Genomic DNA, 27,999 nt, shown 5'->3' on the forward strand with positions numbered 1-27,999 from the left:
TATAATTAAACATTAATCTTTATTATGTACGTATCGGAAATATTACTTTTTTTGCTCTCGATATTTTTTTTTGCGCGCAAGTATCTCGATATAGGTAAAAAATTTTTTGTTTCAATGCCTGAAGTTTTAGCGTTGAATATTGTGATTTCGCCTTGAGCATTCTGCACGCTTTTGTTCCACGCTAAACTGTGATAGTACATGCGCGAAAGATAATTCGGTCATGTCAAATTCTTGTATAGAAAAGATGTAAATTGTAAGAGAGATAACTGTTGATCGATTTTACATTGTAAAAAAAATGCTGGATATAGTAAAAATATCTATCGCTAATATAATATAAATTTTTCAAATTAAAAATTTTCACAAATCTGCATTTTTAAAAATGTGAAAAAAAAGAATGCTTCTCCAGTGACGCGATTCAAATTGCAACGTATCATAACGACATTCGTTTTACTAAGTGATAAAAAACAAAAAAGATTAACCAAAGATTCTTGTAGAAAATACTTAACGCGGAGACTCGACTCGAGTATGACTAATTCGAATGCATACGTCGTTCGTAATGTAACGAGAAGGCATTGAGCGTTTACTGACCTTGTCCTTGTCGTGAACCTGGCCAGGTAGCGCGTGACCCTTGGTACTCCATTGGCACAGGTGCTGGCCGCTGTAGTCCGAACACACGATGTGGAAGCACGCGTGGCACTCTGCGGGACATACAGAACCGCACATGCAGCAGCATAGACTACTATTACTACAACTATCGTCGCGCACCGTTCGTCTCGCGGCTAACCCTTCGTACGGGATAGCCGCGCTCTTGCCACCCTTCGCGCGATCGCCGATCGAGTTCGCATCGACGACATCGGCCACGGCAGACTGCGCGCTGCACCAACACATGTACCGATGAAAGGACACCAATCTCGCGCACACGGACTTTGCAAAACCGAGCTCGCTCTCGACACCCTCCGTCGACGTCGTCGCGTCGCCGCGCGTCGTCGTCGTACGCGATTGCAGCTGCAACTGCTGTTGCTGCAGAGATTGTTCCTCGAACTGCGCTGCCGCCACTGTTCCCTCTCGATGCTGTCTCGTCACCTGGTTACTATTACCAGCGGCGTACCATTTGGGCGACGTGTATGTCGCCGTCGATCTTGACGTCGTACGCGTGACATCGTACAGCTGACCGACGTTGACATTGACGTGGTCGCCGCTGTTGCTGTACGTTGCCAGAATCGACGGTGCGGTGGCGAGACTCTGCATCTGCCGTTGCAGTTGTACACTCGTAGAACCGTTCAACGACGACGATGACTGCGACGACGAGGAGGCGGTGGATGACGGCGCCACGGCACCGTGGGTCACCGGTGTTGTCGCCACCGCGGCGCCTTTGCGCAGCATGTAGTTGTCAGAATCGACGGCTAATAGTCGCGACATCGCCGAAGATTTAGCCTTGTTCTCGTCGTTCGTTCCAGGGCTGATCTTCGGCGAGCCCTTTGGCTCAAGCCAGGAGGGTATCGTAAGTTGCTTATCGTGCTCGTCAACGCAGCAGTCGCCGACGTACATAGCCATGTTCGTCGTCGTTGTCGCCGGCAACATTGGCCCGGGAGCAAACAACTCCTGGACCCTGGCCTGATGATGCACCTGCGTCGCGGCGGCCGTGGCGGCCGCAACGGATGCGCTCGTCACACGTTTCATCGTCACCGTAGCCGATCATCAAGCGAGCGACAAGACGGCTAAGTTTTTCTCGACGATGTCGACGTTCTCGCAATTAACAACGCGCTACTATTCGACCCAGGCGACCAGGAGTCCTGCTCCTTCCGCGGGCTACCCAGGACCCTTGACATCTTTCCAAGTTTTCGAGATTCTCTATTCAGTGGTTACGCACTCGATCGATTGCGGCACTTGAAAACGTCGAAAACACTTGGATCTTCAACACACGTTTTACTGATGATTAAATGTAATGCACTGATCACATAAATGTTCAAGTATGTTTTACGTTTCCTCTCTTTCCAGAAATGTTTGAGTTTGTTTCGTTATAATTAATCAATTGATTTCACGTTGCCTATGTGCAATCAAAAATTTATTTTACTAGCTAACTTCTCGTATCAATTGTAGAATACGGTTTGACGGCATAAAATTCTTTTTATCATAAATTTCCTAATAAGTTAATTCTGATTTTAGATATTCTAAAGACCTGAGTATCTTCACTTTTGTTAGCTCATCCTTTTATCAAATCTCCTGGATTTTGTATCATCGAACACTTCATTATCTTTGTCCGCCGTTAATACTTCGCACGGCGACGCGAAGAAATTCTTCAAGGCCGATGCAAATATGGCATATTTATCCGGATTAATATCGGAGCAATATTCTCATCGATCGTGATTTCGATTCTTCAACGTTGACCGATGATCTTCGCTATGATCGTACAGATTCCGTAATTATTAACAGAGATAACGTGCGGATAAAATGATAAATGAACAAAGGAAAAAAGGAAAGAAAAGAGAGAGAGAGAGAGAGAGAGAGGAAGATAAAAGGAGATGGACGAGTAAGAAAGACAAAGATACAAAAAAGGAGAAAGAGAGATAGATAGCCGCTCCCGTAGGTGTGACCTCGTGTAAATTCGTTTTCCATAAATCTCACTCCTACCACTCTCGTGGTCGCGCGCTCAGCGCGCTCTCACACACGACCTTTGTATAAACGCCGAGACTCGCCGAGCCGAACGAAACCGGTTTTGTCAAGCAACGACACCGAGCGATTTTCAAGCGTAGCCCCGCGCGAGTGATGATCTTCGTGGCTTGTCGAGAGCGCGATCGGGTGTTAAATTCCGGATGATGTCGAAGGAAGAAAATCGTTCGGTATTATCCTGGAAATCGTCCTGGACGAATCAAAATGATACCGCCGGATTATCCTCGTAGCGATTAGAATTGGCGGATCAAGCGATCAAGACTCCAAGCGAATCGACGGCGTGCTCGATCTCTTTGATTTTCAAAAAATCCTAGTTCCATTACTGTTCACTCGTTAGGATCCAGGATTTTGGTTATCTTCTCAGAGAATCGTCGACAGTGTACACGTGAAGAGTGATCGGCGAGTCTCGTCCTCGTTTCCGTTAAGGAAATCGATGCATCATGTAATGTGAGGATAGCGACCGAATAAAACAGCGGACGATTATTTGACACGATCGTTGTGCGCAAACGTGAAAATTATTCGCGGATAATTGAAATGATCGCGCACACTAATAGCGTTAAAACAGCCAACTCCCGTGTCCGCCGAGTCAGCGGTTCAAGTCAACTCGAGACGGCCGAGCTCTGCTTATCGCCCGGCTCTGCGTTGATCAGCAAGTAAATCCTCTCTTCGCTTCGTCCCGCCGCTTTGTCGCGTTGCCTGTCGAACGGAGCGAGTAAAACGTAGATCGCCTCTAATCTCCCCCGATGTGAGTAGCTAATGTCGGTCACGATACAGCTTGATCACGTAGCGCCGGATGACCCATCAAGGACACTCGGCTGTTTCCTTTCTTCCTGTTGGCTTCCTCTTGCCTTCAACACGATATCGACCATGATTAAATCCACCTAATATCGAAATTCCTTCCCGAAAGAACTCCGTCCTTTTTCCTCCGTGGCTTTCTTCGTCACACGGATTTCGGTTCTTCTTTATTTCTTCACTTCCTTCTCTTGTTCTCTCTCTGAAATTTCTTTCGATTCTCTAGGTCCTATAACAAGATCATAGCACACAATGTAGCACCGGATGTAATATCAAATTCTCCACAAAATCCTATGTTCCTCTTCGCCGGGGATATCGCAGTTTGATTCTTCGTTTCTTTCTTTCTGCCACACAACTCGTTCTCACACCGGTCGACCGCTTTGCTCGCCGGATCGCACCGTTCGTCCTTATCACGTCCACCAGAAAGCCGCGACTGCCAACCGCCGCGCTCGTTCGTGAACGAGCTAGTGTCTCGTTGGATCACCGCCACCGTCGTCCCGATGCTTTTACCGACCGCGAGTCAACGGCAAAGTTACAGTCGGAGTACGTGTGTACCAGGTTCATTCGCTCACTCACTCTTTTTCTCGTCTCTTCCTCTCTCTGTCTCCTTTCCTCCCTCCCCCTTCTCCCCCTCTCTCTCTCTCTCTCTCTCTCTTTCTCGACCGGCAAGGTAGACCTTGGTGGCGGACGATCCTATTACCTCGTCTTCTCTCTGTCAACGAATCGCGATTGTTTCCTCCCGGTAAAACCGTCCACGTATCCTCTCGACGTCGACGCCGCGACGTCCACCCTCTTATTCCTCCGCTCAACGATAATCCTACTATCTCTTTCTTGTTTCCGTCTCCTTTTGTTCTCGCGCTCGACTCTACGAAATCGAGTCAGCTGCTCTTCCAAGTGTTTCGTCCGCTTCCGTTCGCTCCACCTCTCGTACCGGATTCACCATGCAAGTCGTGAAAAAGAGAGAGAGAAGAATCGATCAGTCGATTGGTCGCGATTCTCTCGTCCGTCCTCGCTCGCAGATACACGGCCAAAAATTCGCCGGTCGGTCTGTCTGTCTCTCTGCGATTGCGAAGGCGGCGCACGCACTCTTGCGCGCATACATATACAAAGAGGGAGGGAGAGAGAGAGAGAGAGAGAGAGAAAGAGAGGCACGTATACACGCACGGACGGCACGGATGGACGGCACGCACGCACGTACGTCACTCACGTACGTTCGCACGCACCCACGCACGCACGCACGCACACACGCACGCACGCAACGCACGCAGTTCTTCTTCGGTATGGTAAAGTCTACGGAGCACTGCACTTTTTTTTGCAACCGGCAGTCTGTCTCTGTAACATGCGCGCACACCTACCCACACAGCGATAGCACATACGTCACTCGTCGCACATAGGTACACGACATCTATCTATTTCTCTCTCTCTCTCTCTATTTTACTTCGCGTCTCTCCCACACTCGATCTTTCTCTTTTTATGTCCCTCTCTCTCTCTCTTCCACCATCCCCTTCTACCGTTTCTCTCTCTCTCTCTCTCTCTCTGTCTCTCCGAATCACTCGTTGCCGCTCTCTCGTTATCTCGCGGAATCGTCTCGACGTTCTGGCCGTGCACCGGTTAGTTTTTACATATCGAGTGTTGTCCGTGGGCCAAGAATCCTCTCCTTCTCTCTTTTTTTTCTCCTCGATGTTTCTCTCCCTCTTTTTCCCTCTGTGCGCGCTTCGTCTGGTTCACTCTCCTACTCCGACTGTCTTTATATGTTTCGTGGCGGTGTGTAGCGACTGGCTCGTACGTTTTGGGCTTTCACTCGTACTGGCGACGACGATGAGAGATCAGGCAGTCCTTCTCTCTTTACTCCCGATTTGATTTGTCGATGTATAGCGAGAGCGTGCAGCTACATCCAGAGATCGCATCGACGCAATCGTCTATCTATTCAAAGTAAGAGTGATCTTCGAGCACCACTACTCTTCTCCTGGTAGATTCTCCTCTCGCTGACTCCACCTCAATCTGACTGGACGGACAGACGTGTTCGCTTGTTTCAGGTTCTTCGTCACTGATTCTCACCGACGCCGACGACACACCGTCTCGTTTACGTGGACGGCTTCTTCCTGACCGCGTAGGAGAATATCACACCGCCGGCGAGGCGCACAGCTGACCGGCCGGTCTGCCAAGCTCGGTCAATAGCCATAGCCAGTCGTGAGCTGCTGCCGAGGGTAGCTCGTAGCTCGGCGTAACTCTTCGGCCATCTCCGATACTTGTCGGCTCTTCCCGTGGCCTTTACGATGGCAGACTCGTATCAGAATGATGCCAGGGCCCCGCGAGCCGTACTTTACAGTTCGATCGAATCGTTGGAATGGAAATTTCCTGCCGAACATTCCTAGGCAACGAAGCGAATCGACTGAGCTCAATCGAGAATATTATCCGCAATTATCCACTTCGAAATCTGTAATAACTTCTGGGAGCTTTCTTCATCCTTTTCTATCGGATCGTCGCGGTCTTTTAAACGATTCTGGTATTCAGCAATCGGCGAATTAACTTTTGCGTGAATGACATAAATTTGCTTTAGTTTCTCAAAAAAATTCCTGTTTGCATCTGATTAAATAACTTGAAGATTAAAGATCGAATTAATCGATTAATCCTTGAAACAATGAAAATGAGATGGATGAAAATAATCTCTTGCTACAATTTAATCGTTATATGTAACTTTTTGAGATATTTCGAGATTTTCTCTTTACGTGCTGATAACGATGATTTCAAAAGCACAATGATCTTTTTGCCATCCTATCCGATTAAACTACTGTAAAAAGTCAGTAAAATCGGTTCTGGAATGTTGAAAATAAAATGCTTGATTATGCGAGCTCGTTGTGCTTGAGATGCATGCGCGGTCGTATTCTAAACAGAAGTCCATTGCGAATTTGCATGCTTCGAAGGTCTTTAACCCTGTGGCCAATTTCTCTAGAAAAATCAGAGCCGAAGATACTGTTCTGGAAAAACTGGAGCAATTTCGAAGTCGAACTTGTCTTGTCACACATTCAGCTGGAATGTCAATAAATATAATAAGTTGACGTGTTCCAGCTTCTTTGTTTTTACGCTCAGTTTTTCGGCTAGATCATAACTTCCTTTTTTTATAATATTCTTATAAAAAAAGTGGAACAAACAAATTAACATCATTTCCATATTCCTCGACGGTGAACATTTTCTTCTATAGAGTCGATCGCAAATAAACATTTTTTTCGGTCTGAAGAATTTTCATATTCACATCTTCAATGATAATTTAAAATATTCCGCATTCTCCTTATATATTTCCTTATCGATTTTTTCACAAAACTGTCAATTATCCATTTTCGAAATTGCAATTAATTTTGTGTCTCTTTTTCGTGACAATGAGATTAAGTCCTTCTTCGCGATAATTTTGTACATGCTTCGACGATGCAAATTATATTTCTCCTTCATTTGCAAATTTTTAAAATCGTAGCATCATTTCTTTCTCGAATTATTTAACGAAACGGCAGCGGGCGCGCATGAGAAAACCGCTTCGTAACGGATATTGATCGGGCAACGAGAGCGAGCGTTGACATGAATTTTATAGTTAATATGGCATGCATACCTGGCGGAGGTTGATAATGCTCAATCACATCCAGGCGTCATTAATAATAAATATAAAAACAAATAAATTCTAGAAACAAAAGCGGATAAGTTCTGCTTCAAAATTTATTAAAAAAAAACCGACAGATATCTCTACCGCGCGAAAAAAATGTTTTCATGTCTAAATACGTTATATCTTGCACATACGGAGTAAGATACAAAAATTGTTCCAATTAAATTTACAATTAAAATTTTGTCGTTGTAAAGGATTTCTTTAAGCTACATTGTTTATAATATCACTTATGAGAAATAGCGACATTAATAATAATAATAATAATTTGTAAGAAAAATTATGAAAAATTATGTTGCAAAATTTATTTTATTAAGATATAGAATAATACACATGTGTGTGTCGGTAGAACATTATGTTTTATAAAACTTACGTCTCTTTTTAGAAGATACACATTATCCGCTTTTATCTGGCCTGATACTTCAAACGATTGCCTAATGTACAATATGATTCGAACGGTTAATGAAGAATTACGAATCGTAGTTTGTCAATTGGAGCTCACTCTTATCTAACAATAAGACCAGCTGCGATAAAAGACCGAACACTCATCGGGAGCATTTGTCGTGACTCGAGAGACCAGCTCGCATATATAAAGATCACTAATAAATAGACAATACGACCATGGCGCATAACGAGAAAATTATACGTTAATTCTATTGCGTACATCGATTCGCTGCTCTCTGTTCGCAGCGTTGAAAACTTTGCGTGAAATTCATTTGTGTCAGACAGAATTTCAGTTTCATCACAATGCTTTTGATTAATTAGTTTACTTAGCTTGAATCCTTATCTTTAGATATCATCTTTGTTAAATACATTTCATAAATAATGAAAAAAAAAAAAAAAAAATAATTTATAGAATTACTACTCGTGATCGAAATAAATGCAATGTGTAAGGTATGTTGGTATGTGCAAGAAATATTTATTCTCTCTTTTTCTCAATGGCGTTCAAAATTATTTTGTTCAAGAATATCTATATTCTTAGAATTATGTGCATATTATAATAAAATAAGTTTACTTATAAATAAAAAATATAATACTATATACAAATTAAATATAAAAAAAAAACAAAAAACGATAAAACTCAGCGTTTTATCACTTGTAAAACTATGTTCTCTCACTTGTAAAAACATTGATAAAATGTCCAATAAATAATTTCGAATTATCCGAAAGTTTAGATTTTCCGGCCAGTTGAGCGGAAGAAGACGATGACTAGCTAACGAGGCAATTTAAGCCCGAATTTCAAGGATGCCGTCAAAGGGAGCACGAAAGGGCCTTTGATCTGGCCTGCATACTCGATTGAGCGTTAACGTCGACAGCTTTCGCCCGCGATCGTGTGCATTTTTTTCGCTTGTTTTTTTTCACGCTAAGCATATATTCTCAATTGCGCTCCCTCGGTCTGCCATACAAGATTCTTTTACGAGCGGACCTGATATTCTCGCTCTTATCGTAAAAGTGCACTGCGTGGGACGACGCAAGCAAGCGGAGGAAGGGACAGGGAAAGGGACGTGAAAGTGAAAAGCGACTTTCCAAGCCAGCCGGTGGCGGCAAAGGGTTCCCGGCGATGAAGGATGATCGAACCCTGCGGACGGACGCGCCTGCGCACCGTGACAAGCACGTCCTGTTCAAGGTCACAGGGCCGCTCTCGCCGCACAGCCGAGCCGTCCCTTCGCCCAGCGAAGACCCGGTGCCCTTTATTGAAATTCGGCGGATCGATTGTCGTGATTGTGCGAGGAACGCTCTCGAGGACCCGCCGCCCTCTCGATCATCGCGAGAATACACAGAGATCAGAGATTATTGAAATCTTTCTATCTTGAGATCATTCAAGCCTCTATAATACAATTTGTGTGCAGAAAAAATTATCATAATAACGAGATGTCAAACAAGCAACGTGAAAGATTGAAGGATACTTTCATTATATGTAAAGATGTATTATACACATGTATGTGTGAATACTTTTTAACTGATATATTCCTAGATTATTTAAAATCTCTTTAATATAATTTTACGTAAAGCACAAAATGTTTGTGTAAAAGTATCTTAAATATAAATAAAGATTATAAAATTTTTATAAATATTATATTTACGCTCAATCAACGTTTTTAAAAATTAAGCATTTTAATTACAATTAATAAAATAAATATTTTGAATTATTTCAGATTTCAGACTCCTTCAACATTTTATTATCTTAATTATATAAAGACTATATTTTTGTATATTTTAAGAAAACAATTCAATGTGTATCTTTAAAATGTTATCCATGAATTATTCAAACATACATGCACACAGTGATGAACAAAAATTTTTTTAATCTAACACAATATTCGCTGAACCGCTAAATAAAACGTAAACGCAATTAACGCTTTCTCTTAACATTTTTCTTTGTGCTAACAATTACCGCGTTCGTTGTACGTCATACTGTCATCGGGTGCGGATGGCAAAAGGCGGTGCGAGACACGTTTCGCGACATTTTCGCGGACAACTAGATATAACGGAGGCACGGAATTGCACTCGATAATGTCCAACTATACAAAGTCCAAACAGGCAGCTGAAAAAACACGACAAAAATTGGAGGTCCCGGAGGTGCCTGCGGCGGGTGTTTACTCGCGAATTTACGGCGCTGATTCGCAGGCGATCGCAGATTCCACGGAACGTGATGCGAATTCTCGAGCAGCGAACGGGCCATCGATCGCATGTTCGCATAATCCAAGATCAATCAGCCGAGCACATTGCATCGCGCTCGTTAAATTTTCACCCAAGATAAAAGCAAATGTATGTGCGATTTAGAATTGAAAAGTCAAAAGAGTTAATAAATAACTTCCTTCCTTTATCGATAAAGACAGCATGACTAGTTTCAAACTTTGCGTATCATGAATGCACAATAGATTTTAAGAAATTATTATGTAATACTTTCGCGTGGCAGATAATTATTCTGTCATCAAAAATCTCAAGATAGGATTTAAAGCGCTATTCTATATACCATACCGATAGCTGTAGGCTCTATAAATGTTTTTCGATAAAATGTCAAAATCCAAATCCGATCAAAATACATGCGTAACGATATTTACAGTATCCTTAATCTCAATTGTATTCATTTCGAGCTATCGATCAGAGAAATTAACAAGATATAAAAAAAAAAACATTATTTTTCTCTCATGTACTTGTTTGTTGAACTTAAAATATCCAAAAGGCCCTAAAGGGTTAGATACTTCGCTGTCCTGACTGAGATAAATAACAAGGGAGAGCACTTGTTTTCGTGGCGAGATTGTAGCGCTGGTTGCACGTGCACGTGATGCGTGCGGTACGAAAGTATCAAGCGGATAAAATGGAGCAAAAAGGAGCCGTTCGCTCCGTATTATACGGGCGCGGCCGGCCGCGTCAGTGCTGCACGTTTCGTTGCATTTAATGATCGACGGAAGCCGCATCGCATCGTGTCCGTGTTATGCGAATGTGACCGCTACTTTTATTTAAAATATATAAAATATGGAATATATATGGAAATATATACATAATATGTATATGTATGTTATAGTTCCATATATCCCATATTTTATATTCTGTATATGATATTTAGGAATTGTTATTATACAAATTGATAATATTTAGACATTTTTTTTTAATGGATATTAAGCACTGATCTCGTTTTACTGACATGTTTTTGTTGATATTTATAAACAGTACGTCAGTATTTTTACATCTTCAATATTTAACTTTTTTTTTTTTGTTCAATATGAGCCTCTGCGCATGGAGAGCATATCACCTTTATACTAGAAAATATGAGATTTTCGGATAAAATAATTGTTTAAAAAATATTCTCATTATTTTAATCGACTGAACTCTTTGGAAGAGCAATGTACATGCCCAAAACTATACGAGAACTATTTCATAATAAATAGAACTCTCGAAAATTGATCGGTATCTTACCGCGATATCTACAGATAGGAGAGTTGCTGGTGTTTATTTTATTTTAATGAATATTTTTTTAAAAGGCAGAACTCTTTTTAGAACTCACGTAGAACTATATATCTTTTAAATTTGAACAATTATTGATAACAAATTCAAAATTTTTATTTTTTTTATATGATTTGTTTGAACCGTTAGTAAAATACGAATATAACTTTTCTATTTTTAATCGCACTAGCAATAAGTTTAAAATAATTAAAAAACAACTTTCGTATAATTTATATTATATTATTATCTAATTAATAAACAAACACGTCTATAAAACGTCTAGAATCTTTATCCTCTGATATGGCAAAAATACCCTGTTTAATCATGGAAGAACACACGCGATTCGAAAAGTGATTGATATTCATATTATCTTTTATCTTAATCGCGCACGAATGTTACACCTTCTGACAATCAATCGCTAAGCTCTTTAGAAAGGATTAACGTCAGCAAGATGATCGCACTCCAATGGATTATCATGTCGCAAAATCGTGCGCAAGAGAAGTCGAGCAAAAAGTTGTAAACGCGTTGCATTACAATGACGCGACATTACATAACTCATCGAACTGCGGACGCTTTGAATACTGATAGTTAGGCATTTAATCGCCGTTGACGACAAATCTACTGACTCAAAGGAACGATTTCTGTTTTTGTAACCTTCTTAAAATTTTGCCTAGCCATTTTATTCTCCATTACAGGCTTGATATTTGCATTTTATTGAACAGATAGAAGAAAGAGTTAATTCAAATAAATAAATCAAGATTATATCAATAAATTCAATTCATTAAATCCATTTCTTATACAATATATAAAAGTCATTTAAATAATTAAATATCAAATTATCAATTTATTTAACAAGTAATTTTCTCATCTCCATTCCTAATTAAAAAGATAAATAAAGACTGCTTATCCTTTTGTTTTTTTTGTTTAAATTAAAAAAATTATAAAATATAATTTTTCTCACACTTGTTTTATATAATTTTTACTTAATTCATTTTTAATTTATTCACAAGCGATTTGGCTCTCGACTCTAATTAATCTGTCATAGCCATCGAACGGTCGGACGAAACAATGGAGCATAAAGCATAAAGAGCGATTATCCGAGGCAGCAGCCTTTCAATATCGCGACCAGCTATCCTCTCGCTACCTCGACCCTTACCCGGGGAATCCCGAATTTCCCATAGCAACGTGACGGTGCACTCCATTACCCATGACCTCCGCGCCCCGAGCGCACCTCCGCTGCGCTGCCCCTGTACCTGCGAATCAATGCAGCTCCGTCGCGTGCATCCCGGCATTCCCCGAAACGCGGCCGTAGGCTAATTGCAACGGAAATTACGATGAAGAAAATCGTGCGTGCGTCCATATACTTGATGCCTCACCTTCCCGCCAAGCGCGTTCGCCGATATTCGTCGTCGAAAAACGTAACAATCGCCTGTATTTTCAACACGCGTTTAACGTTAAATGTCACCATATTTAAAACTTGAATGCAAATTTTTAAATTAAAAAAAAAAAATCATAAGATTTGTCCGCATTTAGTTTCAAATAGAGTGAATAATAAACTCTTATTGATTCTTATTCTTATGACGCGCTAAATGTTGCTGTTTGATGATCGTAATAAAATTACTTTTTATTACAAAATTTGAAATTAAACTTCTCAATTAAAAATTTCAAATATCGGTGAATTAAAGAATACGACGACTGGGGGGATTAAGTTAAATAAAATATATACAGTCCAAGATGAAGTACATCGATCGATGCAACGCGGTCGGGCAAAATGATAATCGCATTTGTATTTACAACAATTAAATTCGTGTCATATAAACCGATCAGAATTCATTAACTTACTCATGATATAATAAATTATCTGGTTAATGAGCACAGCTTTTAAAATATGAAAATTTGAAATACTAAGAGATTGCATAAATATGTAAGGTGGTTCGTCTAGGAAATATACTACATGCAAAGTGTATTTTTGATAAAAATTTCTCTTCAAATTGCTTAATAAAAAAAAAGTTGTGTCATTCAGCAGTTTATTACACAAAGAATTTTATTTGATTAAAAAAGTCATTTAAAATGTAATATATAGAGTGAGATTTTTAAATATACATCGTGCATGTAGTTTTTAAATATATTACTTTTACGCAATCATATCATATCATAATATAATCATTCAAGTATCATTTAAACATCATTCTGTTAAAGTCAAACAAACATTCAGTTATATAAGAAATTATAAAAGAAAATAAAAAAATTAATGATAAGATAACGGTGAAAGAAAAAAAACTTATGAATAGACAATAAAAATAAAATGCAAAGTACTAATTATTCTAATAGAATGCGCGTTCGCAAAGGACAAGAAAATGTATTAAATCAAGAGTTCAATTAGTCATTAATCTCGTTCAAGACAGGAATATTCAAAAAAAAAAAAAAGCACGGGAGCAGAGATAGATTCGTAAAGAATACTTCGAATACTGTAAAGATATGCAGTTATCAATGGATATCGGAGGCCAAAATTAAGTCCAGACTTGATTATTAATCTCGATCTCTCAATATTCTAAAAAGAATGCATTCTCGAATAAGCGCTAGATGTTGGATATCGAAACAAATGTCTTGAGATGATTATAAAATTATGCATTTATGACCAAAAGAATAGATTTGGATCGGAATCATTCTGAATCAAGTAGACAGTAGACTATGAAAAACGAAATATAGTGTCAAAATTAATATTGTAAAGAAATGTTTTGTTGAGAATTTCTGATAATTTAAAATTTTAATTAACTTACAATGTTACTAAAATTAATTACAATTATTTAAAGAATAAATGTATGTTTTATGCATTTCCAAATAAAGAACAGAATAGAGATCTTATGGAAGAGCTTTAGGGCGCTTAAGGACGCGTCAACGTAAACGCACGAATGGGCTCCGAAAGAGACAACTCGCTCGCGCAAACGGGTTAATTTTAGTTTAATCGACCGACCTGATGCCGGGTGTACGAGCGGCGATGCATGTACGAGTGTGCACACGACGGCGAATTAAACAAAGTGTCACCAAACAAACGCCTCCCGAATACAAAAAGCGTTTTCAAAATGATAAATACCGCACAAGCAATCAACAGAAATTACATGTAAAAAAAATATTGATTAACATAGAAAAGAGAGATAAATATATATTACAAACTTATAAATATATAAACGTGCAAATGTCAATAATAAATTAACAATATAACAATTAGCATATGGAATTTTTAAATGTCATTTATGTAAAATAAAAATAATAGAGAGAAAAAGCTTGATATATTATATCAATAATAATTTTTAAATATGCGTTGAGCAAAAAGTCTAAAGAAAATATGACAGAAAGAAAGATCTCATCGATATATCAAAACATACATGCAGTTGTCGGAGACAAATTGTATAGCGTGATAACTATATGTATGTCGCAGTAGGTTACGTGCACATCGCCACGAGCCTCGTTTTCTCCCACTGCGAAGTACATGTCTGAGTTTTCCGACCCTTGGACAACATCATCAATGTCTAGGATACAAAATCCTTGTTAAGCGCAGCTAGCCAAGGTCGACGTTTCATTTTGCCGCGTCGAGCGCGCTAGTGCGTTGAGAGAATTTAATGGCTTTGGTTCTCTGATATCGACCAGAAAACCTTGGCACACAACTATAAATATATAAATTGAGATATTTACGTGGATGGATTTCTCGATAGCTTTATCGTAATTTCGAGCTTAATGATTGATCAGATTTTGATAAATGATAAACTAATTTCTCTTGGAAAACTTTTAATAGTAATTCCTAAAAACTTGTCAATTTATTCAAGAAAGATACTGTCAATTTAATTTAATTGTTATTTTACAATTTAATTTAAAACTTGATACAAGTATTGAATTAATTTTAAATTAAATTATAAAATAACATAATAAATATTAAAATATTATATTTCATATTATATTTGAAGAAACATTTTTTCTTTTTATTTATCTTTGCAATATTTAAAAAAAAAATAATTAGTTTCACATATGCGATAATAATATATTAAGTGGTAAACAAAGACTAGAATCAATCTTAAAATTGATGTGATATATATATTTATAATTTCTCTTTACTAAATTGTTCTTTTTCATCAATTTCTAATTTTTTGAAAAACATTGTTCGAAAAATTATAAATCGCTAAAAAATTAATATAAATTTTTCTCTTGTATGCATCATTTTTCTTTTTAAAGAAGATATTCAAAAATATTTTTTTTTCAATCAGAAGATTCTTCATTCTTTTTTCAAAACTGAACAAAGATTGATTTTATTTCCCGAGAAAAGACAATCTCTGTCCGTTTTGTGTGTATCTTGTTTTTTTTTTTTTACACATCTACACAAGATCGCTTTCCAGACAACGATTTACACGCTAGATCTAGATTGCTCGATTTCGATCCGCGCAACCTCTCGCTCCGACCCCACTCTCTTCAATGGATGATCCATCAGCCCCCGAGGGAGCGAAGTAGTCGGAGTTATGGCGTATAGATCATCGTGTTGAAATCAGATAAACGGCGATGCCGGCCGGGCTCCAAAAAAAGCAGGAGAGGCAGTGTCGCAATGCAGACCTCCCCCCTTGTCCCGATAAAAATGAAAAAGCGTTGTACGATCTTCGATCTTTCCTGAAATAATTCTATCTCATGGCTTCATCGTAGATCATCGTAGACGCCAATATTGTTAAGGCATTGCATGGATAAGATTGAAGGGGATACTCTATCTACATATGGATAAGATGGGGGGGAGTACTCTTCCATGTGATATAATAAATGTAATATATAGTAAATGTCGATAATTTAATTAAGAATGGAAAGATGATCGAAATCGTGCGATCTAGATCGCGACATTTATCGTTCGTTCATGGACAAAAATTCGTGAAAGAGTCTACATTTTTCCGGGTTTAGAAATTATTAAAATGAAGACATTCAAGATTGATTAAGATAGATAATGTATCTTAAAGAGGACAAGATTAAGAAAAGAAAAAGATAAAAAAATACTGTATCTCTCTCGATATGAATAAGGTCACGAGAGATATCATATATATATATATATATGTATATATATATATATATAATTTTTTTTTGTATATCTTTCTAGAAATCTGAGACGTATTCATTTTATGGACACATTACGCTCTTGATATCAAACTTAAAAAAATACTAATTATCCATCAGTCTAATTAGAAAAAAATAATTGTAATAGAAAAATTGTAAATTTTCAATAGATTTTCAAAATAAATTTTTTTTTTAATAAAAAATTCTAGTGGTAAACAGAATTTTTTTTCTCATGCTTTCGCAATACGGATTCACATTTAGATTCGAATTGCTTCCGTAACAATATCAGTTGGCATTGGGACAATTTTCCTCCGTCAATTCGCGGCAATTTGCGTACGCGGTCACGTAAGAACGATTTTCGCGAGCGGCAGAGGACTTCTCATTACAACCAGCATCATCTAATTAGTCCGCTCCTCTAGAATATAGTAGTCTGTACAATGAATTACGTCAGATTCATGCATTTTTTTCCGTCGCTTTTATTTACGTGACCGATGAAGATGACGTTGGGATATATCTCTCTGCGAGACATTAAGCCGCGTGACTTGCGAATCCGCCGACAGATCTCGGCATACTGCTCTCTTTTCGGCACAAATACTATAATCACTGGCATAAAGATAATATCGCATCGATCGCGAAGATCAGATTTGTCGAACGGAGAAGCCGAATACAGTCGCGTTGCAACAGGGCCGACTAAAGTGCAACATGTGCTGGTCGCATAAACGGAGAAAGGGAAGAGAGGAAGGAGGGCTTTCAGGTGGGTCGTTTGGAATTGCTCGATTAAGGCCATAGACTGCAGGGCCCGCTATCAAAAGACTATCGCATGAGATATGTGCAGTGAAATGCAGCGATGCATCGAGATTACCGGCACGGAATGTATCCGCCCAAGATCGCTAGGAAGCTCGAATGATGGACGAAATTTTCGCCAAGCCAGCAGAAAAGTTCATATTCGCGTCTGTGAAAATCCTGCCATCATCTTTATGTTACTTGCGTAAGTTTCAGTTATGGAGATTTGCAAGATAAAGATATGATTAAAGTGAACAAGAGAGTTATCGCCATGAAATATCAAAGAAATATTTATTCTCTTTACCGCATATAAGAATTAAGAGTGGATCAAACGAATGTTGCGAAAAGAAAAATTTGTATCAAACAGATCGATTAGAACCATAATTTGCAGGCAATGTTAGAAGCAGCACTCAAAAGACTCGAGTGAATGAAATGAAATGAAACGATGCATCGTGTAGGCAAGGGAAGAAAAATTTGATAGTCAATATTAGAAACTGAATAATTAAATATCATATTTATAAAGAGACGATATAAAAAAATCAAAAACACGAATTTGTTACATTCATCATGTACGTGACTAAAATACGTACGTAAATTTTAATTAAACAATTGGTAACTGGCAACGCGTCTTTATTTCTCGCGGGCACCAATTTGTCAGGGAAATGGAGTCTTCAACAATTACATCGCTCTTGTGTGTGTGTGGACAGGACCAAACGATTTTCAGGGATGGCTGGCGATAATTGCGCGGCCCGAAGCGCAATAGTAAATCGTACAAATGGTGCAGAAGAGAAAGGTTTTGTCGTTGGAAATCGGTCGATTAAGGCCATAGACGGCAGGCGGTGCCAATCAACTATCAAAAAGCTATCGAGCGTGTGAAATGAAGTGCGGTGATGTGCCGCGGATGCGACAAACCGACGCGGAAGTTACTCAAAAAGATAAAATTCATATTATCTAGTGCTTTGCTGTAAATTCTTACTAACCATCTAGGTATCAATTGTGTCACGAACAACATGTATAGATACGAAGATAACATATAGCGTAGAAATTAATAGATAGTACATGATATCAAGTATATATAAAGTTTCGAAAAAATATAAAGAAATCTTAAGAAATATTAAGAATTTTCAAAAAAACACAAAAAAATATATATGTATATCTTATTATAAAAACCTATATTATCATTAAAAAAACTTTTTTATGTTTCATAGATAATTTATAATCGAAGTATTAGATGTAGTTTAGATTATAATAAAATATTTTTATTGTAGTTTTTATTATTTTCGCATCTTTATAAGATAGTTTCCTTTTTATTAAATAATGAAAAGGATATATAATGTTTAAATTTCTATGTATAAAAATAATCTTTAAAAATAAATTTTTATGAATCATAGAAAGAAAATATATGTTTATTAAATAAATTAAGATACAGTTCGCGCGCGTTTTTCCATAAATAAAGTAAAACAGAAATTTGACATTAAGGAAAAAAAAAAAAATCGATATAAAAGTGATAGACTTTCATTGTCACCGGATAATAAATAATGATTAAAGGGCGCAATACGATATTCGCAATGGCAAACTATGCATGCAAAAAAAGTGATACATTAGAGACAGTGTAAAAGATTAAGAGTGCAGGTACTGGCTTTACAATGCGATCGGGAAAAACGACGACGTCACTATGCCTAGTCGCAAATAATTGATTGAAGTCATCCTTGAAGTCAATGAACAGTGGTACCATTTTTAGCCGTCAAGTGCTGAACTTAGATCGAGCTGTTTGACCCAATATTCGTCGCGTGGTGTTTTCCGTTGATCAATCGATCGCGTACACGAGTTTGCAAACATCATTCCGCATGATGTGATTTCAATTTTGGTCAAAAGTTATGCAGTAAAAATATAATGTGTTATTTAAATATTTCTTTTTGCTTACTTAAAGAATCAGTAAATCAAAAAATTTATTAATTAAAAAAGAAACGTTTCTTTAATATTAATATCAAAACTTCAATAGTAAATATTTTGCAAAGTCCAAAATTCTTCACTTTTCAATTTTATCTCCCTAAATTTCTAAAACCCAAATAATATATAATCTCTTAGTCAATTTGAATTAATTAATTATTACTTTTCATTCTAATTAAATCGACAATTTCGATTTTTCTCTCTTCTAACTTTTGAAACAATTAGAATTCTTATTTTTCTTTTGTCTATACAGCTTTTATATCAAAAATAAGTAATTGTAAATTTTGTTAAATCTTTAAAGATTAAAACAACAATAGCCAGTAATTTTTTTTTATGTTTTTTTTTAAAAAAAAAAGAAAGTTTGTTGTTTCATTTAATATACAGACTATATAGGCAAAAGAAAAATAAGAATTTTATTAAATTTGTTTCAAAAAGTTAGAAGAGAGAGAAATGAAATTGATGAATTAATTATAATGAAAATATAATCGATAACCAACTCAACTTGACTAAAAGATTATTATTAAACAAACAAATGAGAAAGTCTTGCAACAAGTCAAGAAGAACATGACTTTCGTTCTTTCACAGCCGGTCAACAGCCGTAACTGTTGCGACATCGCCATTTTCACCTGCGCTGCTGCACATGCACCCTTGAGAGATGTAACGATGCATCATCCGCCGACACGATATTCCACTATTGACTCGCTTACTGTGACTTTTCTTATTTCCATTTAGCGCATTGGGCGCTAAAAATGACTCTGCAATTGTGAATTTCAAGTATAAAATATGAAGATTGTAAATTAAACAGTGCTAAATATACAATTAAAATAAATTTATAAGATTCATATAAAATAAAATAGATAAAAAATATGTTAGAAATAACAGTAAGCAAGCAGGTATTTTTGTTTTTAATTCATAGATTAAATCAATTTTTGTTCATCAAGAGAAAATTTTTCGTCTTTTAAAAATTTTTGTAAAGACTAAGAGTTCGATGTGACATACTTTTAATATGTGTCATTTTTTTTTTACATTTTCATAAATATAATTTTAGCTACTAATTCAAAGACGCTTATAATAAGAATATAAATTTTAGGGTGGAAAAACGTGACAAACAAAATTCAATGATTCACCAAGATTATCATAACGTAGTATGAAAATTTACATTATATGTGCAGGATGTCGAATAAGCATGGACTCGAGAAGAAGTAGTTACATTTCGATATTGGAAGTCGAGAAAACTCACAAATTGCTTGGGCGAGGAAAATAATCGAGGAAAAAAAAAAAAAAAGAGGGGCAATAAAAGAATTCGGAGGAGAAAATGCTGGGCGCTTGCGCGAGCACCAGCTCGTTTCCATGGCTTCGTAACGTTTCGCGTAGCAACACGAGGACTTTTGACCCCGTTCGATTGTCCTTCGAAACGGCTTCGTGCGCCGAGGAAGCGAAGCGCATCGCGGATCCACGATACCTTTTTTTTAGCCTTATTGCTTTACTGACGAAGTTGTCGATGCATCGCGATGTGCCCTTGGCTGCACAAACCGCGAACCTGTACGATAACAAGCTTCATGGACAGAAGAAATATCTTTTATGCTATCTTTATTGCATATTTGTCTCAACCAATTGTCATAATTAATTATTTTAGGAATCTCAAACAAGTAATTATTAAATCGCGGCAATAATTTTTCTTTGTTATAAAGTGTTTCTTATAAAAATAAAATATAATGTATATTAATATATTTTAATTTTTGGATTTAAATAAATATAGATGACAGAAGCTGATTTTTTAAATTTAATTCTACAAATAATGCTTTAAAATTTTAAAAATTAATACTGACATATAATTACTTGTCATCAAAATTAAAGAACCCCCAAAAATTCAAATTTTTATAAAAGATATTTATATTTTTTGATCGCACTGAAAATGTATATTATGAAAAATTATGTTTACATTTGAGAAAATTAATCTTTCCAACCAATATAACGAATGTATAGCAATATAAATTATAGTACACATTGTGCGATATATGTAGTTTTATCTCTAGCCATAATTTTTATACTTTTTAACTAATCCCTTGTTTTAGTGCACTTGTGAGATTTACCTGAGAATGCACAATAAATTCCTCTCTCCCTCTCCCATTCCTTTCGCACATATTTATTCCGCGGAGGTATTCCGTTGACATCGGTCAGGTGATTTATGCCGAAGCATCTGATCGCAATTTGGCATAAAGCGTGCCTCACGAACACTCGCGCGGTTTATGTTAAAATAGCGGCAAAATTTACTGGAACGTGCGCACACGAAAGTGAACGCGATCAATTAAATTCTCTTAGATGTTCCGCGAATTCGAAACATCATGCAAAATGTGCTATGCAATTGAGTTTAATTATTTAGGCTACGTTCGAAAAACGTAAGGAAAATTTTACTCAATGGCCGTTTCGAAACTTTCTTGAACGCTTCTGATTGGCTCCAGGTCGGCCATCGAGTAAAATTTTCCTCGGAGAGAAAATTTTACACACCTTTGGAACCTAGCCTTTAATCAATTTCATCTTGAGTACTACTACAACTATCGTGCGGCCAATTAAATATATATTATATATTATGGAAGAATTAAAGAGAGCACTTTGCCAAAATAGAGAAAGAAGATTGATTAATGAATGATAATGATGAAAAATGATTGATTATTTTTTAGCGCAATTTATATACACACTAGCACTTTCAAGAAATTCTAATAATAATGAAGAAGATATTTCACATATACGGCTGTCAATATATAAATAATATAACATTAAATACACGCGGTTATATATATATGATAAATTTATTATCTTATCAAAAAGACATTATTTTAAACATTGTTTCTTGCAATTATTAGAGCATAAGAAAAATAAAAAGTGCACTTTCTATCATGGTAAAAAAAAGAATTTCATCAATAATATTCAAAATAACATTTTTCTGCAAGTCAAAAATAAAACTGTAATCGAAGTGCAGCTAATCCAGGTCAAACCCATTGTAACTATTATTTTGGAGAAAAAAAAAGGATTTGGCAGCGTTCGACAAACAGCTCGGTAATTCACCGTTCGATGCAAAAGCAGCGCCGCGTGGGTGTCTTAGACGCATAAATGCGTCTTGCTCGCTCGCTCGCTCGCGACTTCATAATCGAACTCGCCGATTTTCAAGGATTACCACGTGCCAACGTTATTCCTTCGTGAGCAAATCGGCTACACTCGAGCGTCACTACTACCAGGGAGAGTGAAACACCTCGACCGTATAAAAAAACTGCCGTTGTGTGTTGCACACGCGCGAACGAAGTTACGTCGAGCGTGTGCGATAAGTTTTTTTTTTTTTACAATCAGAATGGCAAAGCTGAAAGCGCAATTAACCCTTAGCGCTCCCAAAACCGGATCGCGCTGGTTCTCTAGTATTTTTTTTTTTTAACTCTATGTAGACTTGTCGTTACATAAATATCAAAGAAAAGTTAATACGATAAGACTTTGATATATTTCATGCGCAGAATCTGCAGCTATTCTCTCAAACTATTTATCACATATCATTAGAAAATATACTAGATTAAAAAAAAAATGGATGAAGAATAATATATATTGCAAATTTTAATGCGATTTTAAAAATTCTTGATTCAAATCGATTATGCCCCTCCAATAACATCTTTATTTCACTCTTATTTAGAGAGCATAAAATATTCAGTGTAATCTCCTAATATTTTCTTTAAAAAAAATTCTACAAAACCACAAAATTTATCATCAAAATTATATATAATGGAAATGTAACAGAAGAATGTCGCGAAATTATTTTACAGCTACTTATATAAAATTACACGACAGAGAGAAAAAGAGAAATAATATAATGGCAATAGTGTATAACCAATTAGATTCGAATTATAGACAGAAAATCATTATTAGATTTATTAACGATATCAAATAAGTATAATCCAATCGAGTAATCGATAGTGAGCGTGAAATATAGTGTTCACAGTGTGGCGAATTAAACTTGTTATTTGATTTAATTACAGCCTTTACTTATGAAAGAATCAGCATGTCGAATACTGTCTGTCATTTAGAAACGACAAAAATTAAAGCAAAAACACTTGTTTTATTGCTGAAGCTTAAAGCGAAGATATACTCCACGTGCTGCGTATGAATAATGTTTAACATTTTATCGCAAAGTATTTGTGCTTCGTATTTTATAGCGTATACTTTTGTCATCATTGTCATGACAAATATCAATAAAACTTAGCCATATAAGTTAGATTCGTGATATACGATTAACAAAGTATATGTAATTTTGTAGTATATGTTGCAGTGTGAATAAATATAAATGTATATACGCATTCGAAGCAAGCAAGCAAAAATTATCATGGTTGATTAAGTCTTGAACAAATTCTTTTCTTTTCTTTGCTCGTATATTTACGCACATTTTCTAATTTTTCTCATTTTAAACGAATAAATAATTTGAGACGTAATTTGATACCGAATGTTCTATTATCCAATTAAGCTACAATTCGTTCTTTTGGGTTATAAAATAAAATATTCAGCTAAACAAAAAAAAAGTGACAAAATATTTACTTCATTTAATTCATCTAATTAATAATAAACAAAGCCAATAAAATATTCTAAATTATATCAATTATGTATGAAGGACGAAAATAAAATGCGCATCTATGCATCAAATGTATCTGTAACAAACTGAAATATTTTTTTTTTTTATTTATTTCCATATTCCAATTTCTATAATTCAATAATATCAATGAAAAATATTGCAAAGTAAAATATTATAAAGTATAGTATATAAAAAAAATGTGTTTTTCTACCAATTTAAAAAAAAATAATTATTTAATATTTGTACAATAGTTTTCTCTTTTTTTTTCGAAAATATCTTGTTTATTTCCTAATAAATCAAAACAAAATAATCAAATAAATATAAAATTATACATAGATTAGAACTGAAGTTCCTTTTTAAGGCATATTATTAGAAATAGAATAGAATTGAAAAATGATTGTAATTGAAAATGTTCAAAAAATATGTACAATACTTTACAATACTTTTTATATTGTCAAAAATAATTATATATATATATATATATATATATATATATATATATATATATATATAATTTTATATTTATTTGATTATTTTGTTTTGATTGTACCTAATAAACAAAATATTTTCGAAAAAAAGAGAGAAACTATTGTACAAATATTAAATAATTATTTTCTTAAAAAATTGGTAAAAAAACATATATATATAGTGTATTTTTATTGTTAATTGCCTCTTTTTTTATTTATTATGATATATAATCAACTTTCTATATTATAGTTGTGCCATAATGAATCATATCATCATTTTATTATACATGTCTCGATTATGATTAAAATATAAATTAATATAAATAAAATATAAATTAATATGCGATATGACAATGGTAATATGTGAGAGATTGAGAGAAAAGAATAGAGCCGAATTGAAAAAAGACAAAATGATATCTGCGATTAAATCGGAAACTTGCACCTCGATTAGACACGGCCCTGAGCTCGTACGATGTCGAGAGGAGGAGGATCGGAGGAGGGACCGGAGACCGGAGAGGGCCGCGGAATTTCGGGAAAGAAACCGGCGCGGCGAGAACACGCGATAGTGAAGGTGAAGGGGGACGCGATGCCGCACTCGAAGATCGGCGCGGCTCGCCGGCGTGTTACTATGCTACGGTGCTGCCCTCGATGGTGGATCCAAAAAGATCCGCAAAATCCACACGTGATGCATAGATTCGCAACGAGGGTAGTGCTGCGATCTAGCGGATGCTCGGAATAACTTCATCGCACTTGGCGACTGTTGTCACATGACGCCCATGCGCGACGATGTATTTAAATAGCGCACAAAGTAATGGAAACTATTCCTCTATTATTGAGCGCGACAACGTTTCTCCATAATTGTATTCCGCGAATAAGATATGAAAATATTTCGCATTCAATTTTTTTTACATTAAGCAATTTAGATTGAACGTCATATATTTGTCATCTATTTGTTTATAACGCAACGTTTAATTGCCTATGCAAATCTATATGTAAAATGTAAGGTAGTAAAATTAAGATCTTTTTCTTGTTAAAAAAAAAAAATCGAAAGCATACATATTTTATAATTTCTGAAAAGGCTATTTTCGAAAAGAATCTTTGGACTTATTATACTGATAATACCACTGAGCAGGTCAAAAAGATGCACTTTGCATCATGTACAAAAATATGTTTGACACAAATGAAAAACACACAAATTATTATATTTAATTATATCTAATGATTGTAATAGAACTCTTACCTTTGCATTTGGTTCCCACTTTGCCAGTTCCCCAGATATAATCTTCACCTATAATAAAAGGATTACAAGTAAATATGTGTATGTGTATTTCTCTATCAGGATAAAATTTTTTTTTTAATTACAACAAAATTATTTAATATAAAGTTAAAGTAAATTACTGAATTATATATTTTTAACATAAATCTTAATAAAATTCAAGAACAAAAAGATATAAGAAAATTATTTTAATAATGTAATCTTTTAATACACTAAATTAATCCATGCAATGAATCATACAAATAAAAGTTAATCCATTTAAATTAGTGTGTTACTTACAGTGTTTGCAAAGGATAGGTGTTACAAAATACACATCTACAAGGATGTGATTGTAAGAGTTGTGTTCTGCGCTCGTGGAATCGGCTACATACGCTAAAACAAGGAAGTGAGAAATTAATGAACAGATTCAAATTAAACAGATACAATTCTCAATTATCAAAGGATGATATGAAAATAATGCTCGCGATTATTACAGCGGTATACATGTTCAATGATGTTAATGCTTACCATATGGCCCATTGCTGAGTGTTACATAAGACGACTCTTCTTCATTGTGAGTGTCAAGGTACGGTGACAAGCTTCCTTTCAGCATTAGGGCTTCGTCAATTGTATCTTTTGTATCTAAACATAAAATTATACAAATATAAGTTACATAAATTGTGGAAATAAATAAGCACTCAAAAATAAAATCACATTAGATCATTTATAAAATAAAATTTCGTACCAGGCACAAAGTCTTCCACTGGATTCTGAAGTCGCATAAGACGACACCAACGTGCTATTTCCGATCTTCAAAGATGTGTCAGTGGATGTTTATGAAGGAATAATCATCAACATCAGCAGATCATCGTTTTCGTAGAAAAACGTATGCAAGTTATTTGCTCGTTAGTCACACATTGTATGTAGCAAACATGAATGATTTTGTGCAACACTATAATCACAAAACATAATTTCTTTTGGCCTTTATGCATTCTATTCAGAAATTCAAAGCACTTTTTCTTTTATCACTTCATAGCAATCAAGGAAGGCATTTATTTTATGCGTAATTTCAAATTACTCGCAACTATTTGAGCATTATTTAGGAAAGTCGATCTTTGTGTACTCAACAATATAGTTTATCTTCTTATTGGGCACATAGAATTCTCACACATTGATTTGCAATTATTAAAAATAATAAATTTACTCTCTGTTAAAAAAATTATTTTTGTACACCATTATACACTGCTATCCTTTTAAAAATTATTTCTATTACTATACATGAAATATATAAAATGCAGTGTGACAATGTTGCCCCAAAAATGTTGGTTTGCCAAATATCTTCAAGCTGCTCCTCAATAGCAATGTGATATGAACTATGATAATTGTTCATGCGTGACAATGCAACGCATCGTAATGTTTATCATTCTCCTTTGCATTTCTTCCGTGGACATCCACTCTGCAAGTGTATCTCTTCTTGCTTTTCGCTATTTCTACGTCTCATATCCAAGATATCGTGATGAGCCTACGCAACACATAAATATCATAATATTACAATTAAACAATTATTACAAATCAAACAACTGTCGTTTTCTATTATAACTAATAACAATTAAATATTGTTTTATTTTTTAATTTATTTGATTCTAAATATCCTACTAGTACTTTTCATCTAATAATTAAGTTAGAGAAATTACTCCATTAATTAAGAAAATATTCTCTAAGAAAGTAATTGCAAAATTGAGATGACATTTTATATAGATTAAAAAGTATCTTTGTATCTTATAATATTTATAATTTCTATATACTTAAAGAAAAAAGCTTGAATAAACTAACCTTTTTCACTTCTCTTTATAAACAGAAATAAAAAGAGAATCCAAGAACAAGTTCTTTTACATAAAATATAATATATTCGATGTTTATAAATTCAAGATTCAATAATACTACAATATTCTACCGATATCCTTAGCTTAAATCAACATCACTTTCATTTGCCGATTCGCCAGGTAACTGTCATCAACTGAAACATGTACGATGTGCATGCGTAAACCGCGTGCCTCGACGAAGTCGTAAACGAAAGTTCACGTGTCAAATATGTGTACGAGAAAAAGCGACAGAAAGAGAGAAAAAGAAAAAAAAAAATGATAGCGATCCGACAAAAATGCTTACCTTACTTAACGTTGTTCTTCTAGCGGAAGGCAAAGAGAGCGACAAGAACGAGGTGGATGCGCTTCATCACCTCCCCAACGGAAATTCTCGACAAGAAGTTAAACACGCTACGCGGATACTTGGTTCGGCGCGTGTGAGCGGCAGCTACAGCGACAACGCTCGACGTGGAATTCTTCTTCTCGAATTAGCTCTGTACTCGCGGTGATCACATATACCGAAAATTCGCGGGCGAGCTGACTATTAACCACGAGGGTTATTAAACACGTTGATTATCAATCGTCGCGTCGATTATCAATGACGAAGTTCGCTCACAATAATAATATCATCGGTTATGTCGCGAGACACGAATTAACATGGTTAGGCCAGCTTAGGCAGCTGAGGTCGCCACCGGTTGTCATACCCTCGAACATAGATCGACTGCTTGATCGAGATCACTGACGTAATCGTGACGAGTAACGCGCCATCTGACGGCGTCAACTTGTATTAACACCAGCGGCAAAATTGAGATGAGTTTGCGAGCGCAGTCGCGTTGACAGCTTAGAACAGACTTATTCTATATATTACTACATAGATGTATAGATTGGATTGAGCGTTTGTGTCTCAAAAGAAGTTATGCGAGACGAAAATAAAT

General features: G+C 35.9%; 3 protein-coding genes across 4 annotated transcripts in view; 1 reads left to right on the plus strand and 2 right to left on the minus strand.

The window, feature by feature from the left end:
• Positions 1–3,717, minus strand: part of LOC126856244 (uncharacterized) — a 36,174-nt gene extending 32,457 nt beyond the window's left edge. Inside the window, exon 1 of the mRNA XM_050604586.1 lies at positions 589–3,717. Coding sequence (XP_050460543.1) covers positions 589–1,680 — 1,092 coding nt within the window. The 5' untranslated portion in view covers positions 1,681–3,717. The remainder of the gene's footprint in view (positions 1–588) is intronic.
• Positions 3,205–6,313, plus strand: LOC126856432 (uncharacterized). The gene is made up of 3 exons (XM_050604901.1): positions 3,205–3,323; positions 3,709–5,394; positions 5,499–6,313. Exons 1-2 carry the CDS (start codon positions 3,205–3,207, stop codon positions 4,829–4,831), a joined length of 1,242 nt encoding a protein of 413 aa, XP_050460858.1. The 3' UTR covers positions 4,832–5,394; positions 5,499–6,313.
• Positions 6,314–19,219: 12,906 nt separating this feature from the next.
• LOC126856322 (protein kinase C delta type-like) lies at positions 19,220–27,759 on the minus strand. 2 transcript variants are annotated; one of them, XM_050604737.1, is made up of 6 exons: positions 27,369–27,759; positions 25,948–26,724; positions 25,731–25,844; positions 25,503–25,595; positions 25,188–25,235; positions 19,220–19,629 (listed from the first exon to the last, which is right to left on the minus strand). In XM_050604737.1, the coding sequence occupies exons 2-6, from the start codon at positions 25,982–25,984 to the stop codon at positions 19,454–19,456; spliced, it is 468 nt and encodes a 155-aa protein (XP_050460694.1). In that variant the 5' UTR covers positions 25,985–26,724; positions 27,369–27,759; the 3' UTR covers positions 19,220–19,453. The 2 variants fall into 2 exon arrangements, with proteins under 2 accessions (XP_050460694.1, XP_050460695.1); XM_050604738.1 differs by lacking the exon at positions 19,220–19,629 and adding an exon at positions 23,520–23,566.
• Between the last annotated feature and the right edge of the window lie 240 nt (positions 27,760–27,999).

This window comes from Cataglyphis hispanica, chromosome 18, assembly GCF_021464435.1.
Source record: "Cataglyphis hispanica isolate Lineage 1 chromosome 18, ULB_Chis1_1.0, whole genome shotgun sequence".
In the NCBI taxonomy this organism is placed as follows: Eukaryota; Metazoa; Arthropoda; class Insecta; order Hymenoptera; family Formicidae; genus Cataglyphis; species Cataglyphis hispanica.